This window comes from Diplotaxodon limnothrissa, linkage group LG16, assembly GCF_057381915.1.
Source record: "Diplotaxodon limnothrissa isolate DT_005_m linkage group LG16, D_limnothrissa_male_GT1.1, whole genome shotgun sequence".
Lineage (NCBI taxonomy): Eukaryota > Metazoa > Chordata > Actinopteri > Cichliformes > Cichlidae > Diplotaxodon > Diplotaxodon limnothrissa.
In genome coordinates, this window is record NC_140611.1 from 32,747,509 (window position 1) to 32,770,214 (window position 22,706).

The 22,706-nt window shown below is 44.2% G+C and overlaps 1 protein-coding gene across 1 annotated transcript in view; it reads left to right on the forward strand.

Annotated features, from left to right (window-relative positions):
* The window catches only part of dpp10 (dipeptidyl-peptidase 10 (non-functional)), a 310,034-nt gene that overhangs the window by 161,129 nt on the left and 126,199 nt on the right, over window positions 1–22,706 (forward strand). The window contains exons 2-3 of the mRNA XM_085375032.1: window positions 18,231–18,345; window positions 22,559–22,654. Of these exons, the coding sequence (XP_085231158.1) occupies window positions 18,231–18,345; window positions 22,559–22,654 (211 nt within the window). The remainder of the gene's footprint in view (window positions 1–18,230; window positions 18,346–22,558; window positions 22,655–22,706) is intronic.

Genomic DNA, 22,706 nt, shown 5'->3' on the forward strand with positions numbered 1-22,706 from the left:
CCCGCCACCCTGTCTCAGCTCCTCTGAACTCTGTGCAACATTTTTCACTCCTCAACTTCCACCATTTCATCCCTGCTTCTGTCTTCACTCGCTCACTCCACTTGATGTTCAGTCATCTTACAGACTACGATCCAATGCTGCCTAGCTACATTCTCCCCTGACACCAACTTGCAGTCTATTTCTTTCAGACTGAACCTTCTGCAAAAGATGTAGTCCACCTGTGTACACCCTCCTCACCCTGTGTTCCTCCCTCTTTCTGAAATATGTGTTAACCACAAGCATTTCCATCCTTTTCACAAAATCCACTACCATGAAACCTGCTGAATTTCTCTCTAACACCATGCCTACCTATCACCTCCTCATCACTTCTGTTTCCTTCACTTACATGTCCACTGAAATCTGCTCATACCACCACTCTCTCCCTAGAGAGGAGACTCTTCGCCCAGCTTATCTGGAATTCCTCTTTTTTCATCTAACTGACATGGAACATATATAGGGCCTACCGATGACAACATTTAACACCACCCCTTCAATTTCCAGCTTTGAACCCACGATCTTGTCTGACACCCTCTTCACCTCCACAACACTGTTCATATATTCTTCCTTTATTTCTCTTCCTAAACCACATCCACACCATAGTATAACAGCTTGAACACACCTCCGTTGCTCCTGGCCTTGTTTCATTTCCACCTGGTCTCCTGCACACACAGTATGTCTAACTTCATTCTCTCCATCATATCAGTCAGCTGTCTCCTTTTAACAATCGTAGCTCTACATTTAAAGCCAATATTCCCACCTCCACACTCCTGACATTAATTCGCTCTCGCAGCCTCCAAACACGCCTCCCCCTCTCCCCTTCTTTTGTCTTCGGCGAACCACCGGCACCCTGTCGGTCAGCAGCACTGGAGGTGGTTGTTGTTAACCTGGGCCCCAACTGATCTGTTATGGAAATCTCATTCTTGGTGTTTGATTCGGCAAAGATTTTATCTGGGCTTGTGACCGACAATAGAAATATACTGGCTTGTGCTTCCCCCCATGGCTGGCTTATATAATTTGTATTCATTAATAGATTTGCCTATTTTATCCACTTTAGCTCAACTGTATCTTCCCACAATCAACAGGAGAGCCTCAGTGTAACTGCTGGTTATGATCAATAACACAGAGATCAAAACATCCCAACAGAGAGAGATTCGTGTGATGTGAACTGTTGCCTGCTGATACCTGCATCATTTTCCTGAGTGTTCCTCACATGATCCTTTCTGATTTGTTATAGTGTAAAAGATGCTGACATCCTTATAATGGTTTAATAGCTCTAAAACAAGAGGGTAGTTAATTCTTGTTAATTGATAAATGATTTAATATAATAATTGTGTTCATTGATTAGAAACTGAGATTATTCTCAACCATCTTATTTTATCTCAAGACTTTAACATGTGTGCAAAAACAATTGCCATTGTACCTGCAAAAATCAAAGACGTTAGCACACAGAGAAGCCAGCAATGACAGGCACTGTAAAGACTGAGCGGAAGACAGGACTTCTTATACACCGAGGGCTAAATAGGGAAACAGGTGAAAGCAACCACACATACACACATATAATGAAGGAACTAAAACAAACAGACATGAGCTAAAAAAACAAAACAAAACAGGATGCAGAACTGAAGCTCATTACTAGAAAAAAAACAAAAAGTAAAATCAAAAATTCAGAGAGGTCATTATAAATAAATAAAATAAAATATAAAACATTTGTAATAATAACAAATTTTTAAAAGGAGCCCAAATTCAAATATATTCACAAAGAATTCAAAGCAACAATCATGACTTTGCCTCCTATGTCCAATTCCATTTCTGTTATTTCCAGTTCCAAGTAAATGAGCAAAACCTAAAGTAAAATATCAGAATAATTTAGATAGAGAACACAGTGAGAGCTCAGCATCTTACTTTGACTTATTCTCAGTCAGTAGCTAACACTTTTCATACTTTTGTTACTTTTACAATATGCAATGATACAATCGCTGTGAATATGAGACTCTATTTAAGGCTCACAGCAGGCATCTTGGAAATCACACTTTAAATATGGAAAATCATGTGGCCCGTACCATAACTGCCTGACACAAATCCTGGTATGATGTAAATATGCGAAAGACTGTTAGAGGAGAAAAGGAGATACTTTCTTGGGTCTTTGTCCTTGTCCCTTTACTTTCAGGAAAAAAAAAGAAAAAAGAGGGCTTTCTTCTTAATACAGCCCAGCCTTTCAGGAGGCTATTTATAAGCCCGCGTGTCCCTCTGTTGCACAGATACACACTTTTTATGTGAAATAAATGAACACATTCTGAAAACGAACGATGTCCTGGCAGAAAGTCAAAGATGAAAAAAAAATAGGCAGGAGACGAGAAGAATATGCCTCGAGGTAAACTAGTTAGAGTAATGTCACTGGAGTATATGAAATACCTCATTTTACCTTTAATTAGGTTGTCGCTCAGGTAGTACCCTCTAAAGTATTGCTGTATACTTGACAAATGTATTTATTTGTACAATCACCAAAAGAAGCATAAACTTGGATACCTATGAATTAATTTATTTTTTCTCACTTGACAGACATCTGAATATCACTAAGATAGAAAAAGCCACTTTCAGAGCTTTTTCTATCCTAGATCTTCCCCAACAACCAGATTAGAATCACCAATTAACCTGACATGAGTCTCTTTGGACTGTGGGTTACAGCTGGGTTTTATTCTAGCCATGTTACAAATATTCACATTTTCCAAAACTAGAAACCCTTATGTAACACAGTAAGGGGAATTGTTGAAAAGAATATATCAATGGGCCAATAGGCTCGACTATAGGAGCACAGGGGTGTGTTCAAATGAGACACAGAGACAAGAATGTAACTCAAAAGAACCAGCCAACTTTAGTGACATAAACCATAAGGTTGACAAGCACAGGTTAAAGACACTTTACAACGGTAGAAAGGAAACTTACAAAAATTAAAAGAAAAGTAAAACACAAACTACTAAAGCAATGACTTGGCCAAGTGTTATTTTTGGTTTTCAATGTTCGGGTTTCAATGCTCGGGTTTCAATGCTCGGGTGCACCCTAGTAACCTGACTCCTTAACTCTTATAGAAACAGATTACACAAATCCAATGCACATTCAAATGAAAATTTCACACTCTTTTCACATGTGGAGAATGCTCTACACAACAGCTCATTATTTAAAGTCCAAATAAAAAATGTCCAAGGGGTAAAGTCCAAAAAATTCCCAGGGTGTGAAAGAGAATAGGGATGAGAGAATGTCAGTCAGTGGTCTTATGTATAACCAGCTGTGCGTGAAAGTGTGAGTGATACAGTCCTACCACACCGCAAGGTGCAGCAGATCATCAAGTGGAAAAGAAGCGAATCTCAGTCTCTCTAAGTCCAGGTGGGAAGGCTCGCCATCTATTTCACTGGAGGAATCCTATTTCACTGGAGGAATCCACCTCAGGAACAATTCAGCATACAAAAAAAACCTGACCTGTCAACAGACAGGGTCAGAAGAGCAATTCAAATATTAATTATGCTGTTCTAGCTATAATTCACAACTTAGGATTTTGTTTAAATCACATTCAACATAAATTTGCAATAAAAATACTCAATTTTGCAAAAATAAAACATCTCTCTTACACAAACTATGCATTAAACCAAGTAAAGTCAGTGCATATGCATATATGTCGCATATGCGGCAATTATTAATCAAACAATTGAGATTAATTCAGTTTCTCAACGATAAAATGTGAAACAGACATGAACTAACTGAGACATACAACATGTGCTCACCGATCTCAGCGCATCACGGCCGAAGACAATGGCATAGTGTCTCTCGGTCGGAAAATGCAGGGCTCTAAATAACGTAACAGGACATGTTTTCTCTTTAATAACCGTAATACGACATGAAGGAAAAATAAACACAAGTTGCGCTTCAAGTGTTACCTTACTTCTGGAAGCAGATTGAGATGAACTTCCAGGCAGTTGATAGCAACCAGAGCTAACAAAGGCTAACAGTTTAGCTCTACGCGGTACTTTTTAAAGTCACCAGAAAAATGCAGCATTTGCCTGCTTACTCACTGTGGCTACTTTTAACATGAAAGGTAGCTGATAACCAGTGAACTTATGTGCAACACAGTTGGTTGCAACTTATATCTAATACTTTTTTTCCAGCTCAAAAGCTTCAGTCTCTCTTTTCTCCTGCCAGCACGCGACTACCTCCACACATAGCAGCAAACACAGAGCACGTAGGTGGGACATACAGCGGCAGACTGCTCTCCCATTGGTCAAAACATACTGGGACCTGTGCATTTCGATTGGTTGGGCAGGCTGTCCATCTCTCCTCATATCAGTCCTTAAAGTGGTACCCCCATTTTATGTGGGTTACACCCTCCCCTCTTGATGGTATGCCCGTCCCTGGGCATCTGCAGGGTGGCACTGAGTTACACTGCTTTGACCTTTCCAACATAATTACTAGTTGGATCTTCAAATCCATTTAAAGAGCTAGTCAATGCCTCACTTAGGCCTTGAAAAAGAGAATTCACCACCGTTATCAGAGGATTCCCAAGTGTCACATAATGCAGTCTCTTGGGCTTTGCTTGCAATCTGTTAGAACGACGAAGAGATGGCTCAGTATCTTGAAGTCCATTATTCTGGATCATCACAGGTTCAGGCTGTTCAGTAACAGGTCTGTTCACATCACTTAATCCTTCTTCACATGCTGCATCAGAGCTCGTCCCATCATCTTGAGGAGCTTCCTCAGACTGCTGCAATTCTGAACTTTGAGGAAGTCCTTTGGCTGAGTCAAGCCCATGCAATATGTTTGCTTCAGGTGAGTTGTCACGTTCAGGTGAGTTGTCACGTTCAGGTGAGTTGTCACGTTCAGGTGAGTTGTCACGTTCAGGTGAGTTGTCACGTTCAGGTACATCCTGAATCATTCCTTCACCTTCCTCTACAAGGGATTTAGTGGCAGGAGGATCAGGTGGAAGTGAAACTGTAGGCACCTCTGGTTCTGCTGATTGTCTGACCACACAAGGAGGTTTACTCAACTTGTGAGTTTCATGTACTGGGACATATACGTCGGACTTTGATGTAATGAGAGGGCGAAATGTCCAATCAGATACATCATCCATATCAGAGGGAATTTCATCTTCCCCCTCGACAACAGAACACTGCCTTGTTCTGGGTCTCCTGTTTGGATGGGTTTTGACTGTCTCGGGTTCTGCAGCTGCTGACAGAAATCCACATGGGAGAAGCAAGTCACGATGTAGAGTCCGCACAGGTCCATCTTTACCCTCAGGTTTAACTGTGTAGACCGGCATTTCTCCAGCTCGCTTAAGGACAATGTAAACATCCGTTTCCCACTTATCTGCCAGCTTATGTTTTCCACGCAGCTTCACATTTCGTACAAGAACTCTGTCTCCACTCTGCAATGTTGATTCAACCACTCGTCGGTCAAATCTGGCTTTGTTGCGACCTGCATTCTTTTGTGCATTATTGGTGGCAATCCGGTAGCTTTCTTCCAAACGAGATTTTAGGTTACCGACGTACTGGGAATGAGTCTGCTTAGTAGCATTAGTGGGCAACCTAAAGATTAAGTCAATGGGCAGTCTTGGTTGCCTCCCAAACATCAATTCATAGGGGGAAAATCCAGTCACGTCACTCTTCGTACAATTATAAGCATGTACCAGAGACTTGACGAAGTCTCTCCAGTGGAGTTTATCTGACCGATCCAGTGTCCCAAGCATCTGGAGAAGAGTGCGGTTGAATCTCTCAACCGGATTCCCTCTAGGGTGGTAGGGGGTTGTACGCACTTTCTTCATGCCAGTAAGTTCACAGAGTTCCTTGATGGTCTTTGATTCAAAGTCAGGACCCTGATCACTAAGAAGCTTTTCGGGAAAACCATAATGGACAATGAAGTTGTCCCAGAGACACTTTGCTACAGTCTGTGCTCGTTGATTTGGAGTTGGCACTGCCACAGCATACTTTGTGAAATGGTCAGTTATGACCAATACATCTTTCGTGTTTGAGCGATCTGGCTCTATTGATAAAAAGTCCATGCACACTAGTTCGAGAGGTCTGCAGGTCTTAATGTTTATCAATGGAGCAGCTTTCTCTGGAGGCGTTTTTCGACGAATACATCGCTCACAAGATTTGACCATTTTTTCTATGGTCATGTCCATTTTCGGCCAATAAAATCTGGCCCTTGCCAAGTCTACTGTTCGTTCGACTCCAAGATGGCCCATATCATGATGAAGGCTTGTAAGTGCTGTGGCTCTTAGCTCCTCAGGGAGCACAAGCTGATATGAGGTGTTGGGACCATCTTGCCGCTTACGGTAGAGCACCCCGTTCTGTATTTCAAGCCGATTTAACTCTCTGAGTAACAGGGGAAGTTCTGGTAGCTCTAACCTAAGGCTGGGAGGTGGAGTTTCGCCAGTCTCCAAGAGTACAATCACTGCATTGATAGCAGGGTCCAATGTCTGCTTTTGCCTCAACTCCTTCTCAGAAATTGAGTGGACAATGGGAAGCCCATCCACTTGCTCCTGTTGGAAGCAGTCGGGAATAGCTGTGGACTGGTGAGTGAGGGATTCAACTAAGGTCAACCCAGAAGTGGTGGATCCAACATTAGCTACGGCTGAGGTGACCATATGGCGCTCACAAATAGCCTGAATTACATCCAAGGGAACAGTCTCTGGACTCTCAGGGTTGCTCAGATGGTACAGTGTGAACTGCCGGATTCTCTCACTCTCCTTCTTAGATGCATAATCATCCTCTGGTGGACTGTGAGGACGGCGCGAGAGCGCATCAGCATCCAGATTTTGTTTTCCCGCTCTGTACTGAAGACTAAATGAATAGGTGGAAAGACTGGACAGCCACCTATACCCTGTTGCATCAAGCTTTGCAGAGGTCAAAATGTATGTAAGAGGGTTGCTGTCAGTCACTACTACAAAGTCTGTACCATATAGGTAGTCAGAGAATTTTTCCGTGACTGCCCACTTAAGGGCCAAAAACTCCAGCTTATGGGCTGGGTACTTTCTCTCACTCTTTGAAAGACCACGACTTGCAAAAGCTATGACCCTGGACTGTCCATCTTGTACCTGATATAAGGCAGCACCAAGGCCAATGGTACTGGCGTCCGTATGTAAAACATATGGAAGCTGGGGGTCTGCAAATCCCAAGATTGGAGCGGAGGTTAGCTTTGCTATTATTTGGTCAAAGGCCTCCTGACATTGAGGTGTCCAACGCTGACCAAAAGGTTCCTTTGGGTTGCGATACTCTGAATTTGCGTGTGTCCTTGGCTTGTTGTTCCGCTTCCTAATTGGTGGGTAGCCCGAGGTTAGTTCGTTAAGTGGTCTGACAATGATAGAGTAGCCCTGAATAAACCTTCGATAATATCCAGCAAATCCTAAAAAGGACTGAAGTTCCTTAAGATTTGTGGGGATAGGCCAGGTCTTTAAGGCCTCAACTTTGTCAGGGTCAGTCTCTACTCCTCTTGCGGAAACAATGTGACCAAGGTATTTTACCGAGGTCTGAAAGAATTTGCACTTTTCTGGTGCCAGTTTCAAGCCATATGACATCAGTCGTTGCAGGACATGTTTCAAACGCTGTTCATGTTCCTCCAGGGATGATGAGAAGACAATCAGGTCATCAATGAACACCAGAACCTCTTTGAGATTCATATCTCCTACACACTTCTCCATCAATCTCTGGAACGTCGAAGGCGCATTTGTGATCCCCTGGGGCATCCTATTAAATTCCCAAAATCCAAGTGGGCAAACAAATGCGGTCTTATTCTTGTCCGCTTCCTCCATCTCGACCTGGTAGTATCCAGACTTGAGGTCTAGGACCGAAAACCACTTAGAACCTGCAAGAGCACTGAATGCATCTTCCAATTTTGGAAGGGCATAAGCGTCTTTGATGGTCTGCAGGTTCAGCTTTCTGTAGTCTACACACAGACGAACAGAGCCATTCTTTTTACGAACGACAACAATGGGGGAAGCAAACGGGGACTCAGATTCTCGTATAACACCAGAATCAAGGAGTGCCTGTAGATGTTGTCTCACAGCATCCACATCATTGGGGTGTATGGGACGTGCTCTCTGTTTAAAGGGTGTCGCATCACTGAGTTTGATATGGTGTTTGACTTTGTCAGTGTGTCCAAAGTCCAATTCGTTCTGAGAGAAGACATTTGGCATGTCGTTTAACATGTTTGTAACTCGCTCCTTCCATTCAGTGGGTAAGGGCGAATCTCCAAAATCAAAGCTCAGTTCTGAGGAAGACTTAGCTTGAAATTTAGAGCAGTCTGGTTCTCTGACAGTTTGCTCTTTGTGTAGCACTTGCAAGATAGCATTAACATCTGCCAAAGGTGTTTTGGGGGGTATGACAATGTCATGGTTGGTTTCATTTCTCACTACGACAGGGAGAAGACACTGATGTTTGCGTGGTAAAGTGACTGCAATTGCTGAAACTAGCAAGCCATTTGGTAGTGAAGAGGCTGAAGGATGTTCAAGGACAACATCTCTTTGCATGTTCACGGGATTTACATTGACAGAGGCCTCCAGGGCAACAGTCTGTCCTGCAGGAACGACTGCAGGCATCTTACCTGTCAGTTTTGCACAACCAAGGCTACCAGAGTTAAAGTTTCTTTGTCGCATCTCAAGTATTTGGAGAACTGCTTGATACCCATTAAACAAAGGCTGAAAGGGTGAAAGCTTCTGGTAATTAGCATAGAGGGCATCAAGGGTGTTTGTGCCTATGAGTACCTGCTCATGGGCTGTAGAGCGGAGATGGGGGATAACCAAGGCCAGAGTGTGAACATCAATATCAGAGCCTACAAACTCTTTAGGAAAGGTGATGGTAAGCTCAACATATCCTAAGTAAGGGACAGACTGGCCATTGGCACCCTCCACTTCAAGCAACTCATTTAAGGGATGAATGGTCAGATCTGCAAGATGTTCTTCATAAAAAGACTGGGGTACAGTTGTGACTTGTGAACCCGTGTCCAAAAGACAGTTTGTGTCTCTTCCTGCAATAGTTACTTGAGCTGTGGTCTTAGTTCCTACAAGGCCATGTGGAAATTTTGATCCTTCCACTTTAACGTTTTTAATGGCAGGTTTCAGGATTTTGGGACTGACATTGCAAGACTCCACTCCCATATGTCCCTCTATGGGAGTAGGCTTCAGTTTAAATGTGCCTCACTTCGAGAAGCATTAGAGGCTTCCCAAGCAGCCTGTTTTTCTTTCAGCTGTCTTTTCTTAGCTGCTACAAGGGAAGGGTTTGGCGCTTTATCACAAACTGAGACGACATGGCCATCCTCCCCACACTGGAAACAGTACCATGGACGTGGTCTACTGTTAGCTTTAAATGTGGAGGGATGCTGACTGGCCACTTTTGGTTTCACACCGTGGGTGTCAGGTGTGACGGACCTCGCTTTTTGCTGCTTAGGTTGTTTCGTCTTATGATTCTCAGATACAAGACTGTTAAGCTGAATGCTGAGGTCAGCAACTTGTTGCTTTAGCGTCTCAAGATCAGATTTGTCCACCAGATTATTGGTGGTGTGTGCGAGTTGCACGTGTGACGTGGCGTGCTGCTTTCTAGAGTTTTGGGCAGACTTAGCATGACTAAAATGCTGCCTCATGCGGCTCAGTTTTGCAGCCTGTTTATCTTCTTCTGTCCTAAGAAGAAGCAGCAGCTCTGCAAAGGAAGGTGGGTTTTCTTTTTTTTGTTCTAGCTGAAGATCGATTATTAGTGCATTCTCCCAACAACCTCGAATGAACTGCTTTAAGAGCTGTTGGTTAAAATCATGAGCGGACACACCACCACGTCTCATGGCTCTACTTAATGCAGTGTGCAGCCTCTGCAGGAAAACAGAAGCTCGCTCTCCATCATTTTGAAATGTGCTCATGAACCTAGCATGCAGCTCATCACCATCTTCGACTGTTCCGTAGGCAGAGTCAAGCAACTCAAGATAAGCAGAGGGTCTAGACTGTGGACTCAGATGTTTAATCATCTCGGAAGCAGGAGGAAGCAGACTGTCAAGTATACGATGTGTGCAGTGCAGATCAGACACAGAAGGATCTCTAATAAGGATTTCAACACTAGCTCGCCACGTATCATAATCTGCCTCATGGCTAGGACGTGGGCTCTTGCCCGAATAAGCCCTGAGTCTACCAGATGATGCGAACTGGGGTGAGCTCTCATTGCTGCGCACTACATGCTCAACAACTACTCGCTGAACAGCAGTTGGATTAACATCAATTATGGGGCTAGAAGCGGCCCCAGAAGAAGCTGGAAGAGTCTGTGAGGGGCTGAAATCAGTCAGGTTTTCACTGAAATTGGGAGAGGTAAGAGATTTACTTGCGTTATTTGGTGATGTCAAAACTGTGGAGTCTAGAGGTACACCTGATTGAGGGTCCTCAGAAAATGAAACGTCTCCCTTGCTGGTTAAGTCTTTCTGTGGAAGTGGGCTCTGTACAGTTGAGGATTCTGGACCAGTTTGAGATGACTGGGAAATAGCACTTCCTGCCGATGAAACCAGATTTTTAAGTTCTTCCTTTAACATCTCCTCTAATGAATTTCCACTCAGTTTGGCAATTTCACGGAGCTGTTCCATGTACATTTTAGTGGCTTTGTTTCTGGCATCAAGGGAGTAAACACTTCCTAAGGCCTTTAACTCATACACGATGCCTGCTTGGGTTGTACTTGGAAGCCGCAGAGGTAACAGTGGCTCCAATGTGTGCATGGCAGTCTCATGTGTAAACTCGATTATTATGTGCTTATGGTAATCTGACTCAGGATCGTCTAGACGAAAGTAACGGTTGATGGAACCATATTTTTGGAGGAAAGTGGACACTTCCTCATCAGTCTCTGATCCTGTGAGCCCACTAACAACTACAGAATTGGGAATTCTGACGGATTCACTTAGTACAACATCCATTTTCTCTCTAGAAGTTGTAGCTCAGATTAAGCACTTTTAAACACCACACACAAATTGTCTAGCACTTAAACACACACAACCATGCTCCTGGCTGGCTCGCCAAAGCTCTCACTGTAACACAGTAAGGGGAATTGTTGAAAAGAATATATCAATGGGCCAATAGGCTCGACTATAGGAGCACAGGGGTGTGTTCAAATGAGACACAGAGACAAGAATGTAACTCAAAAGAACCAGCCAACTTTAGTGACATAAACCATAAGGTTGACAAGCACAGGTTAAAGACACTTTACAACGGTAGAAAGGAAACTTACAAAAATTAAAAGAAAAGTAAAACACAAACTACTAAAGCAATGACTTGGCCAAGTGTTATTTTTGGTTTTGAATGTTCGGGTTTCAATGCTCGGGTTTCAATGCTCGGGTTTCAATGCTCGGGTTTCAATGCTCGGGTGCACCCTAGTAACCTGACTCCTTAACTCTTATAGAAACAGATTACACAAATCCAATGCACATTCAAATGAAAATTTCACACTCTTTTCACATGTGGAGAATGCTCTACACAACAGCTCATTATTTAAAGTCCAAATAAAAAATGTCCAAGGGGTAAAGTCCAAAAAATTCCCAGGGTGTGAAAGAGAATAGGGATGAGAGAATGTCAGTCAGTGGTCTTATGTATAACCAGCTGTGCGTGAAAGTGTGAGTGATACAGTCCTACCACACCGCAAGGTGCAGCAGATCATCAAGTGGAAAAGAAGCGAATCTCAGTCTCTCTAAGTCCAGGTGGGAAGGCTCGCCATCTATTTCACTGGAGGAATCCTATTTCACTGGAGGAATCCACCTCAGGAACAATTCAGCATACAAAAAAAACCTGACCTGTCAACAGACAGGGTCAGAAGAGCAATTCAAATATTAATTATGCTGTTCTAGCTATAATTCACAACTTAGGATTTTGTTTAAATCACATTCAACATAAATTTGCAATAAAAATACTCAATTTTGCAAAAATAAAACATCTCTCTTACACAAACTATGCATTAAACCAAGTAAAGTCAGTGCATATGCATATATGTCGCATATGCGGCAATTATTAATCAAACAATTGAGATTAATTCAGTTTCTCAACGATAAAATGTGAAACAGACATGAACTAACTGAGACATACAACATGTGCTCACCGATCTCAGCGCATCACGGCCGAAGACAATGGCATAGTGTCTCTCGGTCGGAAAATGCAGGGCTCTAAATAACGTAACAGGACATGTTTTCTCTTTAATAACCGTAATACGACATGAAGGAAAAATAAACATAAGTTGCGCTTCAAGTGTTACCTTACTTCTGGAAGCAGATTGAGATGAACTTCCAGGCAGTTGATAGCAACCAGAGCTAACAAAGGCTAACAGTTTAGCTCCACGCGGTACTTTTTAAAGTCACCAGAAAAATGCAGCATTTGCCTGCTTACTCACTGTGGCTACTTTTAACATGAAAGGTAGCTGATAACCAGTGAACTTATGTGCAACACAGTTGGTTGCAACTTATATCTAATACTTTTTTTCCAGCTCAAAAGCTTCAGTCTCTCTTTTCTCCTGCCAGCACGCGACTACCTCCACACATAGCAGCAAACACAGAGCGCGTAGGTGGGACATACAGCGGCAGACTGCTCTCCCATTGGTCAAAACATACTGGGACCTGTGCATTTCGATTGGTTGGGCAGGCTGTCCATCTCTCCTCATATCAGTCCTTAAAGTGGTACCCCCATTTTATGTGGGTTACACTTACCTTCCCAAAGAAGTCCCATACAGTCCCTATAAAAAGGTGACAAATTGAATCTAACCCTGAGTGCGTTCATAAGTTCCTAGCTACTTTAAACTCTAAATTTATATTTTTTTATTATGTTTTTGTTCTGTGCTAAACACAGACTTTCTCCTGATATTGTATTTTAAAAAATACAAGTAACGATACAAATTTGGTAACGTGGACACACCTTTTAGCTCTCAAAGGTACTTTGAAGTGCAGTAATCATCCCCCAGGTGTATACGTTGCAATGATTTTTGTGTTGTGTTGGATGTGGGATAAATGTGGCATATAAAGAAAGATGAAACTTAAAACCATTTATATTTTATCATGTTTAATACGAGAGAGCAAAAATGCAATTTGTGGTGTAGTGTAATTATTAAAGCCATAAAATAATGACTGCACTGGTTATTGGTTGGATTTTAATAAAACAGAGAAGAGAGGCCCCAGCCTGCCCTCCAATCAGCAGAGATTTATTGTCACGGTCTGGCTGGCAGACCGTGGGGAGATGGGGAAATAGGACCCAAACGCCGGACTCTTCAGTGCAACAGTGTTTATTTACAAGGTGGTGAAGTAAACAACAATAAATCCCCAGTTTCCCAGACTCCCGTGTAGTGTCTTCTTCCCAAAAGTCCCCGTGTAGTGCTCTCTGCCCCAGTGTCCCTGCACTCCCCGTGCTTACTGCTCCTTCTCGTCCCACACTCCTCCTGAGGGGAAAACAATAGAGGCAGCCGTTAACACTTATCCCAGCAGGCATACACTCACACTTGACTTGTTTGAAGACTGACGTGTAGTCAAACGCAATAATCCCGCGTCGGTGGAAGCTCCATCGCTCATCTAAATAGCTCCCCCGACGAGCCCAGATGAGGAGCAGGTGTGCGGCCAGGACTTCGGGTGTGGCCAGCCCTCAAGTTAGACCACGCCCCCAGGGCTGAAGGTGCCTGTAACTTGGCCACAGCAGAAAGGCAAAACACACACACACACATACCTGCCTACATACAGATGTGCATAGGGGCAGTGCAGACAACACACCAAATAATAATAATAATAATAATAATAATAATAATAACAACAATAACAATAATAGTCAGTCCCCACTGCCCACGGACCCCGAGTCCCCAGAGCCGGGTCCGTGACAGTACCCCCCCTCTAAGGGTCGGCTCCCGACGACCCAAAACACAACAGAAACCACAACCCAATCACCCCAGGGCGGGCGGCGGGGGGGAAACAGGACGGAGGGCCGGAAAACCCCAGTTCAAAAGTCCAACCACTGCCATGGTGGCAGCAACAGTTCTTGCGGCCGACCCAGTGGACCGCAAGCAGGCAAAACCCGCTATGGGTCAGGCAGTGGTGGGAAAACCGTTCGGGCGGCCTACCTCCAACGCTTCAGGCGGCCTGCCACGGATCCGGTGGCGACGGCGTTGCAGTTCCGGCGGGCGGCCACGGGTCCGGTGGCGGCGGCATTGTAGCTCCCGCCTCAGCACAACCCATGATTCTCGATGTACCGGCCGGGCTGCAGGACGTGGCGGCCGGGCTGCAGGACGTGGCGGCCGGGCTGCAGGACGTGGCGGCCGGGCTGCTGGACGTGGCGGCCGGGCTGCAGGACGTGGCGGCCGGGCTGCTGGACGTGGCGGCCGGGCTGCTGGACGTGGCGGCCCCTCCGGCACGCCGACCTCCAGCTCTGGCTCAGCGGATCCCTCCGGACCTCCGAGCTCCTCCGGTGGCAGCGCGGGCTCACCAGGCTCGCTGAGCTCCTCTGCTGGCAACGCCGGTCCCTCCGGCTCATTGAGGTCCGCCAGCAGCGGTGCGGGCTTCTCAGTGGGTGGCTCCCTGAGCTGCTCCGGCTCACAGTGCTCCTCCGGCATTAGCTCGCTGGGCTCCTCCGGCTCTAGCTCGCTGAGCTCCTCCGGCTCTAGCTCGCTGAGCTCCGGCTCTAGCTCGCTGAGCTCCTCCGGCTCTAGCTCGCTGAGCTCCTCCGGCTCGCTGAGCTCCACAGCTGGCGACGCGGGCTCCCCCCGCTCGCTGAGCTCCTGCTCGGGCAGCGCGAGCTCCACCCGCGGCTCCCGCTCGCTGAGCTCCTGCTCGGGCAGCGCGAGCTCCTCCTGCGGCTCCCGCTCGCTGAGCTCCTCCTGCAGCTCCCGCTCGCTGAGCTCCTGCTCGGGCAGCGCGAGCTCCTCCTGCGGCTCCCGCTCGCCGAGCTCCAGCTCCGGCTCGTTGAGCTCCTCCAGCAGCGGCGCTGGCCCCCCAGCTGGCTCGCTGAGCTCCTCCGGCTCGCTGAGCTCCTCCGGCTGCAGCGCGGGATCCCCCCGCACGCTGAGCCGGTCACCCGGCGGTGACGACGGCGACATGGCAGCAGCAGGCGGTGGATGCGGTGGCAGAGCAGTGGATGTGGAAGGTGGAACAGATGATGACTGACCGACTAGCTGGGCAGCTAATTGAAGTGAGGGTGATATGTCCAACATGAAGGGTGGAGAGGAAAACAATGTTACCGCTGGCTCAGCAATTTCCAGGGGGCCAGAGGCAACTGAGGCCTCCGGTTCAGCCTCTGGGGAAGCCCTGGGGAGAATCTCAGCCTCCCGATTGTCTGTAGTGGCAGGCTCATGTTCTAGCACTGGGTCCGCAGCTCCTCGTGCGGTCAGTCCAGAGTCAGCTGGTTCTTCCCAAACCACAGGAGTGAGGTGAGCTACGGTTTGACGAGGATGACGCCGGCGCCGTCTCTTTCGTGTTGGCGGGGCAAAGGAACCTGTCCCCTGTTCATCTGTGACTGGATTCGTTAAAATGACAGGGTCCGGTCTACTCACTGTGGTGACCAGCACTGCCGGTCTTTGGTCTGCTGGCACAGAGGCCATTGAAGAAGTGAGAGGAGATGGAGTAGGGCGCCGTCCTCCTTGCAGTGGAGGGTCCAATAGGTGAGCAGCAAGCGGCGGTGGGAAAACCTTCCGCCTATTAAGAAAAAACCAGGCAGCAAGGGCTGCCAGGGAGGCAGCCGCATCCTCCTTGCCCGGACAGCCTAAACCAAACAGTTCAAAGCTAGAGCTAGCCCTCAACACAGTTACAATTTGAATTAGTTTTGCAATGTCCAGAAAGCTCATGGAACAGGTGGTTGAAGACAGGAAGGCATCAAAAAATACGACCTGCATGTGTCTCTGATGTGGATCCGCCGCCTGGATAATGCTCCGACAGTATTTCCAGAGCTGGGCGAGCAATTCCTCCTGTGAGACGGTCCTTGAGTCCGCTGGGCCCATAATGGCGGGATTATTCTGTCACGGTCTGGCTGGCAGACCGTGGGGAGATGGGGAAATAGGACCCAAACGCCGGACTCTTCAGTGCAACAGTGTTTATTTACAAGGTGGTGAAGTAAACAACAATAAATCCCCAGTTTCCCAGACTCCCGTGTAGTGTCTTCTTCCCAAAAGTCCCCGTGTAGTGCTCTCTGCCCCAGTGTCCCTGCACTCCCCGTGCTTACTGCTCCTTCTCGTCCCACACTCCTCCTGAGGGGAAAACAATAGAGGCAGCCGTTAACACTTATCCCAGCAGGCATACACTCACACTTGACTTGTTTGAAGACTGACGTGTAGTCAAACGCAATAATCCCGCGTCGGTGGAAGCTCCATCGCTCATCTAAATAGCTCCCCCGACGAGCCCAGATGAGGAGCAGGTGTGCGGCCAGGACTTCGGGTGTGGCCAGCCCTCACGTTAGACCACGCCCCCAGGGCTGAAGGTGCCTGTAACTTGGCCACAGCAGAAAGGCAAAACACACACACACACATACCTGCCTACATACAGATGTGCATAGGGGCAGTGCAGACAACACACCAAATAATAATAATAATAATAATAATAACAACAACAATAACAATAATAGTCACAGTCCCCACTGCCCACGGACCCCGAGTCCCCAGAGCCGGGTCCGTGACATTTATTGAGAAATGTATTATTTCTGATGAGGGTGTAATGACTGTGATAAAGCCCAGTTGCTGTCTTATTCCCCCTGGTAGGCTAAACATCTATCGGGCCCTTCCACTGTTTCCACAGTAATGGTAATGGAGAGACTCAGCAGGTCCGAATTCTCTTAGTGGTTCTATCATCGCTTGTAATGAAGTTAATAAATTGAAAATGATGATCCAAGAGTAGCTAAATAGGAAATTGGGGGAGAAAATGAGATAGGGAAAACGTGCAAAAGAGAGGGTGAAAGAATCTCACGCACTGTGGCACAAGGGCAATTTGGAGTTACTGTCAGTCTTCAAGGACATGTCAGCCTTTTGTGGTACTAATGAAATGAGCAACAGCCCAAGTCCTGATATTAGATGAGTCTTATGAGTCCAGAGGGGGCTGTGAATAATGTAACAGCACATGTATGTAATGGTTACAGTGAACTGCTTCAGTGTTTAGGAAGTCCGTGTTCACTTGATACTCAGCGTAGGAAAAATTAAGTGTAAATCTGCCAAAATTCGACTAGATTTGGGTTGTTGTTGAAAACTCTGTGGTACCTTGTGTTCTACGAATAAAAACCTGGAGGTGCTTCAGTCATAATTGACTCATCAGTCAATATATGAGAGTGCTTAGAAAATGGATTTCAGACTAAATCTGAGACAGTTGCAGCTTCTCTTTTTTTTTTTTTTTTTTGGAGCAAAATTTGGCTCAGATTGGCAATCATTTTAGACCACTTTCCCTCCAGCCAATCAGAGTGCAGTGGTGAGTTGGTGAGCAGTAATCGCTGCATTTCAGCTGCAGGGTTTTGTGGGTAATTGAGGCCAGGAGGATCTGCGGAAGGAAGAAATTTATAGGAGGGGGCTTAATTCACGTTATCAGAGGCAGCAGATGTGGTGGAAGACCCAGTTTAAGACTTTCTAACACCAGGATTCAGAGATGGAGTTGCAGGCAAAAGCTTCACAAACTCTCCTGGATAGCTATTTCTCTGTAGATAATATCACACAGAAACGCACAAACACACTCGACAATCAGTCAGATTTCTGAAACCAAGCCCTGCTGTTTTCAGTATCTGTAAAAGATGGAGCAACATTTCTGTCTGATTCAGAAAAAATTACCCCTGACACTTGCGGAATTTTTTTTTCATAGGTCAGAAGCTGAAACTCAAAGGTAAGGTTGGCCAAGTGGTAATTAAACCATGCAAATACTCTTCAGCTTTTCACCATATCAGAGTTTCATTTTTCAGTTTTACAGTGTGGCTCATTTAAAGCCCTCCATTGCAAATCCTCCACTGTGTAGGGGATTGGATTGGAAGCACAAAGCCCTAATGTGACCTATGTTAATAGGTACTGTAAGTGAAACCAGAGTGCACAGAGTGTACAATATGTGATGATCAGGAAGGACTTTTGTTTTTATTAAAAATAAAGCTATTTGTGTCATATTTGCTGTCTGGTGTTATTCTTCTTATTGGTATATTCACTTTCAGTCATTCAGTCATCGCCTTCGATATCTCCCCTCTGACCTCCACCTTTTTTCTGTGTGTCTCTCTGCAGGACCTGGGTGGAGTGAGTCCTCCTCAGAGGAACTGGAAGGGGATTGCTATCGCTCTGCTGGTCATACTGGTGGTCTGTTCCCTCATCACTATGTCTGTCATCCTCCTCACACCAGGTAACACTCAGACTTGATTGTGATGAACTGATGTTTTAGGGGGAGTTTTGTTTTTCTGCATCTACTTGCACTGACAAAATGTCTTCAGCACAGTCTACAATTTAATCATAACCGCATAATTTATGCTTATTAAGATTTAATCAACTGAGTAAAAATTATACAGCCATTTCCGACTCGCGTATTGTAATACCCATCTCACATGTTTACCTAACCTTCACAGTAAACGTTATTTATGTATCACTTTTGTTCATTGTTTTACAGTGTTTACTGTTAGCTTCTGCTGCTGTTCCTAAGAGGCAAAAAAAAATCAATTAATGCAGATTTAAGGTGTCGAAATCTGTTTAAAATTCTTTCGTTTGATTTAAAAGGCAGTGGATGAATAGTTCACCTTTTCTGGTGGTCGTTTCCTTAATATCTATCTGTAGGCCAACTTAAAGCCACATAAGTAAATATTTTCATGTATAAAATGGCTAAGATGAAACTGAAATATGAACTCATCGTTTTTGCCTTATGGCCCCCACAGGGTTGTACTACGAAGCAAGTTCGACATAGCTGGCCAGAGATAATAGGTATCACACTGGTGGTTATCAGCTTGATCTATTAATCGAGGGTTTCTGCTTCAGGCTGTTTGTACGCTCCCATAAGATGGGTCATTTGATGCACCATTTGACTCTTCTGCTGCACAAAGTAATCTGATTGAGTCCGTCTGACTTCAGTCAAAGGGATCAGGTCACGGAGGGAAAAAAAATATGCATAGTAAATTGTATCTAAATTTACAAATTACTATGTACAGTACATTTCACCACTTAACACACTTCCAAAACTGCTGTTATTCTAACATGAAAGCTGCACATGAAAGCTACATTCCTTACATGATGACCAGGGAGTGCATTTAGACCTAAACCTGTCCCATAATGAAGTGCATGAGGGGATCCATTCAGTTTATGGCCAAATAAAAGTGAAATTATTATTTTTCACTTACTAACTCAAATTTCTTTTCTGTGTAATAAATGGGGAAAATACAACCAGCAAATGAACCTGACAAGATATTTATGCTTTATCTGTACCACCAATGTAAAATGTAAAACCTGCCATAGAATTTGCACTGCTGTGACTACCTGGCTTCATTTGGTGGTATAAGTAACATATTCTTGAATAGCCTTGTGTAACATATTCCCTCTGTACTGGTCCAAAAACATATAGTCATCAGAAAAATGAGTCATAGCAAATCAAAACTCTGAACACTACCAGCTACTGTCCAGATCCAGAGGGGTGTACGATGGGGCATGGGAAATGGCTTACTGAGCTGTTTCCACCCTAAACTCTGTATAGTGGCACTCTTTTTACCTGGCTAAATAACCATGGTAACTTATGCTGAACACATAAGCTAGTCAGGAGCAGGTTATGTTCTGATTTTCAGTTTTAACATTTTTATTTTTCATTTTAAATGATTCTTTTATTTACAGCATTTTTGAGGTACACTACAGATTCTCTGGTGGGTTTTTTATATGTTTTATGTGCAACATATTAAGCCATACCGCCTTAAAACCACTGAATGAAGCACAAACTGTCATAACAATGTGCATGTACTAATTTAGTGATGAAAATTCCCAAATGTTGTTGTACTTCTAATTTGTTGGTGAGGTACTAAAACACAGAACACACAGCAAGAATACCTGATCAATTAATAAATTCATTTTCACTTTGATCTGCCACAAACTAAAGTAATTTCCAAGTGTCCTTTGTTATTATTAGTAGTATTATTATATTTAATGGTTAGGTGAACAATAAATTAATTAATTCGAACTAAAATGTTCATTTTACCATCCTGGGCAATAAATCTATACAGATAATTAACAATTTTCTTTATAGATTTTTAATCATTATTCATCATCCTCAGCAACTGAAAATGCCTCTGACTGGAGAAGGTGAGAGGCATTATCAGTGTGTGAGCCACACAGCATGCATGAAATGACCCTTTTTGCAGTATGCGAGCGTGCATGGAGACTGAAGCAAAACCTGGATTAACACAGAAAGCTGATAACCACTGTTGTGATACCTTTGCCAACTTTGTGACAGTGAAAACTTTGGTTTAAGCCTGAACGTATCTTACTTTTCCATCAATTAAGCTTCATAGAACACCACTACACATTTGAGGTGTGTAAAAACACCCCTCTGCTCGCTATCTGAATGGAAACGCAAATGGACACTGCTTGACACTGGACATTGTGTGTTTGTGTGTGGCGGGAGTGTCCTTGCTTAGACTGCTGAAAAACCTAGAAAAGACATAGAAAACAAATGGATGACGAATGCTTAATGGAAAAAACTGAGGCAGCGTAAAACATATTCTTTCTGTGTCATTCATATTCTCTAGCGAGTATTTTACAAACTGTTTTGGGATCTCTAATTTCTAGCGGTACTACAAAACAGGTAACAATTTCACATAATTGTTGAACCTAAATAGCTTATCAAGCTCTTCTCCCATTTTCACACACTGTACACTGTATATGTGCTTCAAAAATATCATTTTCTCAGATGTAAAATCATCACAATCCGCTGGCCATGCAGCCACTCTCTCCCCAGTGTATTCCACGGTTGGTTAGACTTTCATTGCCTCCATAAACAAACATGCTGTGTGGAGTTATCAAGGGAAGCCAATATGGCTGACATTCAAAATGACTTGGCCCTCTTATTCTGCTCACAATCAGCAGCTGTTCTATTCAGGAGAAGCTTACAATTGGCATGGTCTCTTTCTGCTAAAGGCTTAACATTTCATAATTAAAAATGAAACATTTCCAGGGTCAGCGCTGGAACAGCTTAAAGATTTTCTAGCCCAGTGATGATCATGTTAATGAACGAATGAAATGCCATTGTGACAATGTGTATCTTTTTCACACACATGGATTTCTTTGTGTGTTCATGTGTAAATACCAGTATGTACATCTGGATTAACAGGACACTCAACATACTGTATTTGCTCGTCAGGCAAGTGTAAAAATCCATCCAGTTATATTTTCTTCCTACAGTCATTGGACAAAGGAAGTAGCATCCAGGTGTCGCTAATCAGTTAGTGTGAGCACCTCTATAAAACTATATGTTTTTTTGTAATTCAATGGTCTGGAGATGTGTGTTAACACAATTTCACAACCTTTCCAAGATTGGACCAAATTTACCCCAAGGTGAGAGCTCCATCTCAAACTCTACAGGCCTCAGTTAGAAAGTGGTCAGAAGTCCACACCTCAAACCGATCGAAATACTGTGATTGTCATGATCCAGTGTTTGTGTGTTCTGGACTTATGAAAATTGTTTATTTACTGCTCTCTTGAACTCTGGGTTTTGTTTCCTAGTTTAGTTTGCTTTTTGAGGGTTAAAGCTAGAGAGACTCTCTCTCTAGCTCTCTCGGGTCTGTCTGCAGTCTGTGCTATTGTTTGTAGTGTCAAGTCGTGTGTCTTAGTTGTGCCTCAGTGTGTTTCCTGTCTTATTTTGATGGTCCCTTGTCCCTGCATTATGTTCAGTTTTGCTTCCCCTATCTCATTATGTCAAGTTTGCTCCAGCTGTATTCCCAGGTGTCTCCACTTCTCCTAATCATCCTCACACATATATACTGTGTCCATCTCCCTTTGTTTGTTATCAGAGCACCTGTTCTTCTCTGTGTCTCTCAGGTTTTGTGGTTTCCTTGTGTTTCTTAGTTTAGACTTCCTGTTTTGCTCCTTGTTCCAGTTTTATTTAAACAGAATAAACAGTTTGTTTTCAGTTTAAATCCTCATCACTCGCTACAACAGTGTGCTACCCGTGGACCACACAGTGGTGGTACCTTAAGATAGCGGTGAATTAACAAATCCCACAAAACCGCAACTAACTGAAGCAGCATTTTAGTTCCTAAACAATGATGCCACATTATTATTGCTAAAGGTGGTCCTATAAGCTACTGAATTGTGGGGTGTTTGTCATGTTGTAATGAAAGATCTGCAAAAAACTGGATGATTTTTGTTTTTTCACATCCCAATATGTTAAACCGTCAAACTACGAGAGGGTGTATTTTCTTTTCCACATGGATGCTGATGGTGAAGCAACTAATGCTGGAGTTTGATTTGAAATTGGATGCATGAAGGATGATTTGTGTTTAATAAGCGGATAGAATTTGTAACATGTGCATTTATTTTTATTTTTACCAGAAACAAACAAATTAAATTTATGCTTTTTTGTTTTTCAGCTGACAACCAAGCTGGAAGTGACACTAAAATGACTGTGGAGGATTTGTTCAAACCCGAGTTCAAAGTCCATGACCCGGAGGCCCAGTGGATCAATGGTGAGTAATCCATATTGACTGTACCTGTTTTGACTGTTCAGAAGTTTTTAGC